The following is an 11,077-nucleotide window of genomic DNA, read 5'->3' as shown; positions in this document are numbered from 1 at the left end:
AACTGGAAGGGAGCTGTTATGGAAGAAATGACAGCCTTGGAGAAAAATAATACCTGGGAAGTGATTGAGCTACCAGAGGGAAAGAAAGCAGTGGGAAGCAAGTGGGTCTTCACCATAAAGTATAGATCTGATGGAAAAATTGACCGATACAAGGCAAGCCTTGTTGCACAAGGGTTTACCCAAACCCATGGCCTAGACTATGATGAAACCTTTGCACCAGTGGCAAATTTGAACTCCATCCGGGTGATATTGTCCTTGGCTGTGAATCTAGACTGGAGACTACACCAGCTAGATGAAAAAAATGCATTTTTAAATGGAGAGCTGGAAGAAGAGATCTACATGAGACTTCCACCAGGTTTTGAAGAAGGCAGCACTAAGGGAAATGTATGTAAATTGAAGAAATCACTTTATGGGCCTAAACAATCCCCTAGAGCTTGGTTTAAAAGGTTTAGTGATACTCTATACACACTCAGGTACAAGCAAGGCCAAGCTGACCACACTCTTTTTACTAAAGTTGAAGAAAATGGAAGAAGAACTATCTTGATAGTATATGTGGATGATATTATCATCACAGGGGACAATTTGCAGGAGATTGAGAGGTTGAAGCAACAGTTAAAGCAAGTGTTTGAAGTAAAGAACTTAGGGGAATTACGATATTTCCTTGGATTGGAAGTAGTTAGAAGCAGTGAAGGTATATTTATATCTCAAAGAAAATATACTCTGGACCTGCTACAAGAAACAGGAAAAATGGGTTGCAAACCAGCAAGTACTCCCCTAGAGCCAAACTGGAAAAATAAGGAAGAAAATGGAGACTATTTGGTAGATAAAGAAAGGTATCAAAGGTTGGAAGGAAAGTTGATTTATTTATCTCACACTAGGCCAAATATAGCCTATGTTGTGAGCATTATCAGTCAGTATATGCACCAACCGAGCAAGAGACATCTCGAAGCAGTCTATCACATCCTTAGATACCTCAAAGGGACACCTGGGATAGGGCTGCTATTCAAGAAAAATCAAGACAGAAGGATTGTTGGCTTTGCTGATTCAAATTGGGCTGGATCAATTGAAGATAGCAGATCAATGTCCGAGTATTGCACCAAAGTTTGGGGCAATTTAGTAACCTAGAGGAGCAAAAAACAACCAATTGTAGCAAGGAGCAGTGCGGAAGCGGAATACCGGGCCGTTTCTCAAGGAATTTGTGAGGTAATCTGGTTAGAAAAATTAATGAGTGACCTGTCTATGCCTATGTCATCATCTAAGGTTCTATACAGTGATAGCCGATCAGCCATTAAAATTGTGAACAACCCGGTTCAGTACGACCGAATGAAGCATGTCATAATTGATAGGCACTTTGTCAAGCAAGAAATAGAAGAAGGAGGCATAAAGCTGATGTATATTCTTATAGCAGATCAGGAGGCAGATATCCTAACTAAAGCCATGCAAAAACAAGGTTTTGAAGTCCTTAGAAGCAAGCTGGGAATGATGAGCATCTATTCCTCAACTTGAGGGAGGGTGTTGGAAGAAGTTCTAAATCCATTAGGAGTCTTGAAGATAAATCTCACGGAAGAAGAAGATTTCCAGATTTTAAAAGTTGTAGTTATCTTGTTAGCTGTAAATTAAGTTGTAATCTTTTCCTATTTATAGGAGAATATCTAGGGGATAAGTTAGCTAATATTTAGGAGATAGAGGGGCTGATATCTAGGAGATAGAGTCAACTATTTGTAGGACTCTTTATGTATAAAGTCCGATTACCATTGAATGAATTTGATGTGGTAGTTTTCATCCAAGTTTCTACCCAAATTCTTCAAGTTTGTGTGGACTTTAATGCAAAGCTCTTCTCATCAAGTAATCCAGCAAATCCTGAGCCCCTAAACAATCTCTTTAGACCCATCTTATCAGAGGAAGAGAGATCCCCATCACAAGAATTCCACCTCATCAGGAGGAAATCAAAGAAGAGTGAGCAGTATGCCATCCCTCAAAGCTCCTGGACTAGATGGAATGACTGCTATCTTCTTCAAATCCCAATGGAATGGGACAGCATCCACACAGATTTAGTGAACATGATTCAATCATTCATCAATGATGGTTATCTCAAACAATTAAATCAAACTTTGATTACTTTAATTCCTAAGAGTGAAGCAGCTATATATCAAAGTTAGTGGCTGTCTCATATTAGTTTGTGCAACATAGTGTGCAAAATCCTTTGTAACTTCTTGCAAATAGAACCAAGGGCTTTCTAGGTTTTTGAGTTTCAGTCAGGACTTGTCCCAGGTAAATATATCCAAGATAATTCTATAAGAAATTTTACATGCAATGAAAAAGAAAGGAAGAGGGGGTCAGTCAGCTGTTGATAGCTAGACATGACTAAGGCTTATGACAAAATGGGGTGGGATTGTATTCTATGGGTGCATTTGGAATTTGGGGTGTGTTTTGCACTTGGATCAAACAATGTATCCAATCTCCTACTTTGTCTAGATTTGTCAATGCAGGTAGGGCTTATAGGTTTTATAAAGCCCAAAATAAGCCTAAGACAAGGGGCTCTTCTTTTCCTCGTTTTTGTTTATTATTGAAAAAGAGGCACTTTTAAGAATTCTAATGTAGGCTACTAGGGACAAGAAGCTGAAAGGAATCAAACTGGACCAAGTTTTAGAGCCAATCAGCCACCTCTGCATATGACATTTTAAATTTTTGCAGAGTTAAAAGGATCAATGCTCTAGCCATCAACGACACCCAAGAAGCCTGTGGCAGATTCTCAGGTCATAAAATTAATGAGAGCAACTCATGTCTCTTATTTAGCAAGAACACTCCTAAAGAAAAAAATGAAGAGGTCAAGGAAATGTTGAACTTCAAGAAGGCTAAACCTGAAGCTACCTATTTAGGACTTCCAATGTCCAGAGCTCAATCCAAGAAGGAATCTTTCAGTTTGCTGAACCATAAAATGGAGATAAAGCTAAAGGGGTTGAAGGCTAAAGCTCTCTCCTACGTAGGATTAACTGTTACGATCAAAGCTGCTCCGAAAGCCATTCCCAATTATGCCATGTCAGTGGTTTACCTTCCAAAACTGTGTACTGAAACAGACCACCTGCTATGCAATTTTTGGTGGGCCAAACAAGATGGAGCTAGATACCTTCATTTGAAAAGCTGAAAGAATATGTGTAAGCCAAAAAGATGCTAGCGGGGCTGGGGTTTAGAAACTTCCACCATATGAGCAAGGCTTTGCCGGTGGAATGCATAATACTTTGAATGAAACACTCCGTTGAACTTCATAAAAGATACATGAACACTTTACACAAATGTTTACAACAAAAAAAGAAATTACTGTGACTGAATGTAGCACTTTATCTTGAAAAGCTTACTTAGCTGAAGCCTTTTACGTTTCACAAATCATTCATACACATAATGGAAAAGATAAGAACAGGAGCATTGCAGGAATCATGCACGTAATAGAGGCCAAAACCCCCAAAAAGAATTTCAATTCCAAACATACACCTAACTGGAAATGCAGATGCATAACAAAAGAAATAAAAAAAAAAAAATGCAGACAAACAGACCGTGAACCATGAAAACATAAACACATAGACCACAATGAACATCAAAAGAATGAACCCCTAAAATTCAGATAAGCAATACAGATAATAGAGGCGAAAACCCCAAAAATGCACACAACCAGTCAAAATTAGCCCACAGAAAGATTCCTCGTACAGGGCAGAGGCACATTTTGCAGCAAACCAAAGTCAATCCCAACAGAAATCAACAATTGGAAACAGAAAACTAACAAAAAGAAAGAAACCGTGAGCATGAACCAGATTCAAATTACATATAGCAAGTCTTATCTCAAAATGAACAACGACGACGACGGCGACAGAGAACGGTAACAAGAGGATATCGTACCAGATTTCAGAGAGAATGTCGCGCGATAAGAAGGGAAAACTACAACCAGAAAGTGAAGAATTTGAGAGGGGAAGAAAAGAATAATTCGTTCTGTAAGATCAAAGATGGAGGAGAGGAAACGAGGAGACATTTGGACTTTGGGATGGGATCGCGAATAGGGGTAATCGGAAGGAACTAATTTATTTATTTATTTATTTATTTATTTATTATATTAAATAATAATAAAAATCTTGACATCATTTATACATGCCTTTTTATTATTAGATTATTAAAGGAGATTAGAGAGATCATATTATCATTATCTCATATCTCATATGTCTATCATCTCTTCTAATGAGAATACAATACATTAGTTAGAACTCTTAACATTATTTTTATTTATTTATAATGACTTAAAAGAAATTAATTTTGATTTAAATTATACGTGTGAATATTTAGTTCAAATATAAATTAAAAATATCCATAAGTTTAATTGGGCCTGCAATTAAATCTTTCATTCCATAAAACAAACTCACCCAATTCAACCTAATCACATCCTCTTAGTTCCTTTAGTTCAATCAATTATTTTTTTTTTTTATATTAACTTAAGATATTCTCACTGATTAATTCTCATGAGAGGTGGGCCTCACTCCAACTCACACTCTAATTATTAATTCTAATATTCTCAAATTATTAATTGTAACTTACACATAAAATTCTCAAATTTTGATGATTATATAATATTTAAAAATTAATATTTAACACAAATTATAATTACTCAACAAATTACTTAAGCTACTATGCACTATTAATCTAAATAATTAGGTTGTGTTCTCTTTATTATTTTTAAATTATTTTTAGTTGTTAATTTTTTAAAACAATAAAAATGCGTTTACTTTATCATTTTCAAAAACGCATATTTAAAAATAAGAAAAAAAAATTATAAAAAAAACTCAAAATAGCAAAATATTGTTTTAGTTATTTTCACCAAAAACAATCTCTAAGTCCAAAATATGAAAAATATAATCCATTTTTCATGTTTTGGCTCTAAAACATAAAAGAGAAAAGAAGAAAAAAAAATTATTCTTAAATTTTAAAAATAAAATTATATATTTATTTAAAATTTAAAAAATATAGTATACCTATATTATAATTAAAAATACAGGATAAGATAAAGTATATTATAAAATATATTACACATATGTAGAATAATATTTAATATAAATTATCACTTAGGTATTAGTAATTTATTAATTAAATTTATTATTTTATTTTAATCATAAAATTTTATTAAAAAGAGTTAATTTTATCATTTAATAATTAAATTTATTGAATAAAATATTATAAAATAATTTTTCTCAAAATTTTAAAACAAATATGTTTTCTAATTTTCTGTTTTAAGAAATATTTTTTTAAAATGACAAAAAAAAAATACGTCTTCAATTTTTTGAAAACAAATTATCAAATTAGAAAACTAAAAATAAATTTAAAATTCAAAACTAAAAATTAAAAACATAAAGAGAACGCAACTTTATTTGTTGAATCCACGTACAATTAACAAATTTGGGATTACATTTTTTTCCATATCCAAATATTAACGGATCTACTTGAAAATACCTTATATTTCTCTTTATAACCCACATTTAATATCCCCATCTACCCTTATTAAAATTTTTTATTACCCTTCTACAATCACTTTTTCATCTTCCTTATTTACTTTTCACAGCTCACATTTAATCTTCAAACCCCGATATTCGAGAGTTCAAAAAACTCTTGAACATCGGGGTTCCGGGGGTCCCTAGGCCCCCAAACCCCAATATTCGAGGATTCGAGAAACCCCCGAAGACCGATTCAAGAAACCCCTGATACCCCCCTCGAGAAACCCCCGAAGACCGATTCAAGGAAACCCCCCCCCCAAAAAAAAATAATCTCTCCCCAACTCCACACGCCCGCCAAAATTCTCAGTACAGCCATGGCCATGCACTTATACATACATACATACATACACACATACACACACACAAACACACCGCCGCCCACTTGCTATCAGAATATATTTATTTATGTTAATATGAGTAGGTATATTGGCAGGTATCAACTTTCTGCATATTTATCAATTTGGGTGGTGTCAAGGATTCTGTCTACTCCACTTGCTATCAGAAACCTGAAGAAATCCATCAACATAACGCTTCTATTAGCTTCATACCTCCATGCAAATTCATGGCATCATCAACTTTTTCTGTATTTTGATTTAAATTCATCATGTGCACATTTTTCAAAATTTTTTTTTATTATTAATTAGGTTTGAAAAACTATATCTGTTCTAGTTTCAAAATCACATAAACCCGTTATATTTTTATTTGATTTTTTTGTGAGTTCTTTTTCTAATTTTTTCTTAAAAAGTTATCTCAAAATACATATTTTAAGAACCCGAAAAAAAAATTTGTTACCGACACAAAAAATACCTAGAAATTTTATATAAAAATATATCTTTTTAATTTATTGTCAAAAAGTTCAGCCAATATCAAAAGATCATCAATTGTAGAATGAGTTTAGCTCAACTCCTATTATACCCATGAGGGTAGGATTTGTGAAGTCAATTCATGCTCCATTACTCATGCCCCACGTTAAAACTCGTTTAAACTATTATGGATAAAATAGTGATATATATATCTATAAAGGAGTTAGTTGAATTAATTAACTCCATTAGAACTCTTTTAAGCAAAGAGGATTGCGAATTACCTGTCCCTTAGAACTCTTGCCATGGTCTTGCAGCCACCGGGGAGTGTGGACTGCATATTTACAGCAATATTAGGGTTGTGAATACTCTGCCGAATGTGTACCCACCCATGTTGCCCATGCTCTTCATCTGACACTTTTGCCCTAATAATAATGTTCAGTTTAATGAGCCAAAAATATATATATATTAATAATGCACCAACACAATCGTTTGCAAATTTTTGAAAATGCTACAGTTTCAAAATGTTCTTGCAAAATTAAATTTATCACAAGAGTGAGATTTTTGTGGGGGATGGATGAAATTTCAACTTTACTCAGCCAACCAAATCAGTTATAATTAAATTCGTGAAAAGAAAAATCATGCCAACCTGTACATGTGAGCGTCGATGGCTGCCGGAGCATCATCGGAGTCTACAAGGCAGCCGTCACTGACCCAACAATCTCCACAGGAATCTAACTCCCACCCAGGCAGCTTTCCTTCCTAGATTGATCGACGAGGAGTGAATTAACAGTTTGGGATAATTAATTCGCTGGAAGTTAACAAATTAAGGTAAATGTAAATGGAGTGTGGTTTGGATTAAATTGATACATACCTGGATGCTGTTTCTAAATGCTTCAATGGCTTCTACGGCTTTTGCCTTTGCATGTCTTGGCTCAGAGATGACATTCATCCGCAGCTCTACCGATTCCAATGGCTCCTCCAGATCTTCGATCAAACTACCGATGCCTTCGTTTGATCCTTCAAGCCTCATTCGTACCATTTCGATTATGATTTTCACCACCATGTAAGCACCTATAAAAAAACATCATCTTGACTTTACAAACACATAAAAATCAGGAGAAAATAAATTAATCACATAAATTTTGAAAACGTAAATTATATATCAACTCCATGTAGATGTAGTTTTCTTTCCCCCCATAATTGTTTCTCAATCTTAATTCCCTCGATTTCGTGGGATTTGATGAGCATTTTACCCAACATCGGGACTGAATTTTTGTATGAAATCAAATTAGGAAAGAAATAGCATTTTGGTTTCCCAAAAAGGCAGGCAAATAATGGAAGTGATGAAGAACTCACCATCGTCAAGAAAATGGTTCTCCTTAAGGGCGCCATGGCCAGAAGTTTCCATCATCAGATGGGTCTCAACCCCATCTTCGTTAAGATGAACTCCCTTATCAATCACATTCCTATAGCCAACCCGGTACAAGCAATGGTGGCCCCCCCGTTCAGTGATGAACTTGGTGAGCGCCATGCTGGTGCGAGCGTCAGTGACGACGGAGGTTCCGGGGTGCTCTCTCAGCACAATGGCGGCCATGAGGGCTATGAGCTTGTCGCCGTTGATGGGGTTTCCGGCGCTGTCCACCACGCCACTCCGGTCGACGTCGGTGTCGAAAACGATGCCGAGGTCGGCCGAGTTCTCCAGCACGGCGGCTCTGGTCAAGGCCATAGCGGTCTTGTCCTCAGGGTTGGGGATGTGATTGGGAAACATGCCGTCCGGGTTGAGGTGGAGAGACCCGAAGGTGTCGGCTCCGAGCTTGTCCAGAACATCCCAGGTGAAGAATCCTCCTGATCCATTTCCTGCATTTACTATGATCTGCAATTCCAGGTTTGATTTCATCAATTTCTGTTTGATATTTTGTCCTGAAGATTGAAGCTTTGATGTAAGAATAATCAATCTCGAGTTGGGTCTCCATTCCAAACCTTGATTAAATATGGGTCCTTTTGACTCAAGGATCTAATCCAAAACAAACTCCATGAATATCAATTGGGTTCAATTTTTGAAAAATCGAACTCCAACCAAATTAGACAAAATTAAAAATCAAACAAAACCAATCTATTTACCTATAAATTGTCTATATAAAAGTTGTACGCATATTGAACTGGGTCTTGGGCTTTGTTAGTGGGCCAGTTGTAACCACCACTTACAATATCCGCATGACCACTTGCCAACCAGTCCAAAACACTTAGAACAGAAACCAGACAATACTACAAAGGCCTGTCCATTTAGAAAATCATATGGAAAGAAACCCTATTTAGATAAGGTGCAGAGGCTGTGTGGCCATGCATTTATGTGAGCTCTACGAACATCCAAAAACAAACCAAGAAATGTAGATGATGAGGGAAGAAGAAATTAAATAAACCTGAAAGCCCTTGAGAGGAGTTTCGTAATGCAGTGGATGGTTCACTCTCTCCTTGATTATGTTTCGGAGGTGCTCGGCGTAAGTGCTCATGAAGTTCACCTTCGCCGGCAAGACAGGCAGTGCCGTCGACACTTTAGCCAGCCGATTGGCGTACTTGCGAGCTGCTCGGTTGCATATGTCCTCCACCTCCGGCGAAGTCAACCCGCCTCTCCTCGTGAAAAACTTGAGGCCGTTTCGGGTGTAGGGTAGGTGCGATGCCGTCATCTGCAGCCACAGCTTGCATTGTGTTATTCAATCGTCACTACGGTCCTTCTCTTCATAATATATATAGGATGATGCATGCTCTATTAAACCATCATTCTTGAGAGTTACCACATGATGCGTGAATTTAAACTCGTCACGATATCTACTCATGGGTTTTGCCCTGAAAATGTTAGTTTGAAGGTAACCATTAAGTTTATAAAATTAAATTATATAATATATCGAGACCTTCCAGTAGATTAGTTTGGATCATGACAAAATATGCCTCTTCCTTTTACTTGAATATTCTCACCCCGCCAAAATTTCCTATCTCAATCTTATTTAAGCCAATATTAAAATATTTTCCTCTTATGGTATTTGTTTGACAATATACCTGACTTGATTATAACACTATAAATTCTCAATTCTTATCCAAAAATACTATTAGAAGATACTGACTCAATGAAATTAAGTAATATACCAAGATCTTTCTTAATAGACTACCAATGCGAGAGATTATAACATGTAATGTCAGATAAAATTTTGTATAGCACACCTAAACAGTTTTAATCATAAATAAAAAAAAACATATATTATAGATTTAAAAAAAGAAGAAGAAGAAGATATTCTCAATGCATTAGAGTCCCCATTTTCCTTTGTGAGGTTGTCTTTATATACGGTCTGAATATATCGATATAAAATATATATATATATATATAGAGAGAGAGAGAGAGAGAGAGAGAGAAAGAGAGCTAGGGCTGCCTGCGGGACAAACCATTATAGAAGCATCATATGCAAATGGAGGCAACAATGTGCTCATGAAGCAAGCCGGCGTAGTAGCAAGCCCCATGTCAAACACTTGACAACCAGCCCGAGCAAGCCCCGCAAACACTGCGACGCTCAACACTCTGCCGGAAATCCTTGGATCCTTCCCCAGTGAAACCCTAACTCCGCCGCCTCTTGGCTCCTTCTCCATCCCACCAATCAACCACTCGGCAAAGCTCTCGGCAATAGCCTCCACTGCCGGAGGCGTAAGGTCGACTGCGCGGCCCTTCTCACCTTCCAGGGCCACGCCGCGAACGTCCGACCCATTCTGCAGCCTCCTAATCTTGTCCATCTCTTCGTCGTCCACTGCAACCTCATTGAACTTGAAGGTGCTTGATGATGATTTTGCAGCTTTGAGTTTGGTTAAGGGAAGGGACAATGGGAAGTTGATGGTTTTGTGGGAGGGTTTTGAATTTGATGCTGGAGAGAAAGGGAAGCTGGATTTGCCGGCGGCATTGGTTTGCAGGCACGGCGAAGAACACGAAGTGGAAGCCATTAATTATTACCGGTTGTGCAAAGCTTGGCAGCTCATTGGAAGGATAAGATGATTCATATCAAGCATAACTATAACCTCATGCTTGTAATATCTATGTAGACAAAAATATCTGTAGAGAAACTTCCAAAATCTAGATTTTTTTCGTTCTTCGTTGTTTTTTTCTCAGGAATTTTTCTTCGCATTAATAGAGCATATTTGACATGTTTCAGTTTATACCCATCGTCAATCTCACTGATGAATATATAGGAGTATATTCCTTTTTTAAGTAAAGTTTTTGTATTTTTTTTGTGATAATTATGACTTCAAATCCTAATTCATTGATTCAATGTTTTCATTCAAAGGTGATTGCGACTTCGAATTTAATTGTAATTAAGATGTTATCAAATTTGATTTTGAGTAAGATTTATTTTATCTAGAGGAATATTCTCACAAATCATCTTCTAATTAAAATATGATTTTATGTATACATTCATAAATAATTTTAGATCTATAAATAGGTAACCAACTCAATTGAATTAGTGTAATAATATCACTTTTATTGTAGCAATATTTGCTTAGTGATATTTTATTTTTTTTGTCCATGATTTTTCCTGATTTAGATTTTTCACATGAAATTATGTGTTCGAGTGTGTGATTGGTGATTTGATTCTGGTTTGTTTTCGATCCAATTTCGTAACAGATTGATATCAAAACCGTTGAATCAAACCATCAACCATTTGCAAATCTCACCCGTTGGATTTGAAATTTTAGCATCATCATCTTTTT

General features: G+C 36.2%; 1 protein-coding gene across 1 annotated transcript; it reads right to left on the bottom strand.

The window, feature by feature from the left end:
• Positions 1-5,821: 5,821 nt before the first annotated feature.
• On the bottom strand, positions 5,822-10,430 carry LOC127809498 (uncharacterized). The gene is made up of 7 exons (XM_052348332.1): positions 9,767-10,430; positions 8,752-9,015; positions 7,688-8,204; positions 7,203-7,402; positions 6,978-7,090; positions 6,613-6,753; positions 5,822-6,034 (listed from the first exon to the last, which is right to left on the bottom strand). The coding sequence occupies exons 1-7, from the start codon at positions 10,310-10,312 to the stop codon at positions 5,965-5,967; spliced, it is 1,851 nt and encodes a 616-aa protein (XP_052204292.1). The 5' UTR covers positions 10,313-10,430; the 3' UTR covers positions 5,822-5,964.
• Positions 10,431-11,077: the final 647 nt, after the last annotated feature.

The sequence above is a fragment of the Diospyros lotus genome, chromosome 9, assembly GCF_014633365.1.
Source record: "Diospyros lotus cultivar Yz01 chromosome 9, ASM1463336v1, whole genome shotgun sequence".
NCBI lineage: Eukaryota > Viridiplantae > Streptophyta > Magnoliopsida > Ericales > Ebenaceae > Diospyros > Diospyros lotus.
This window is presented reverse-complemented; position numbering and strand designations above follow the sequence as displayed.

Bases quoted from the DNA above. Each gene is read 5' to 3' on its own strand.
- LOC127809498 (XM_052348332.1), bottom strand. From the start codon at position 10,312: ATGGCTTCCACTTCGTGTTCTTCGCCGTGCCTGCAAACCAATGCCGCC. The intron at 7,091-7,202 runs GTATGTATCAAT...CGATCAATCTAG, and splicing joins CATTTAGAAACAGCATCCAG to GAAGGAAAGCTGCCTGGGTG. The intron at 6,754-6,977 runs GTTGGCATGATT...CATTATTATTAG, and splicing joins ATCGACGCTCACATGTACAG to GGCAAAAGTGTCAGATGAAG.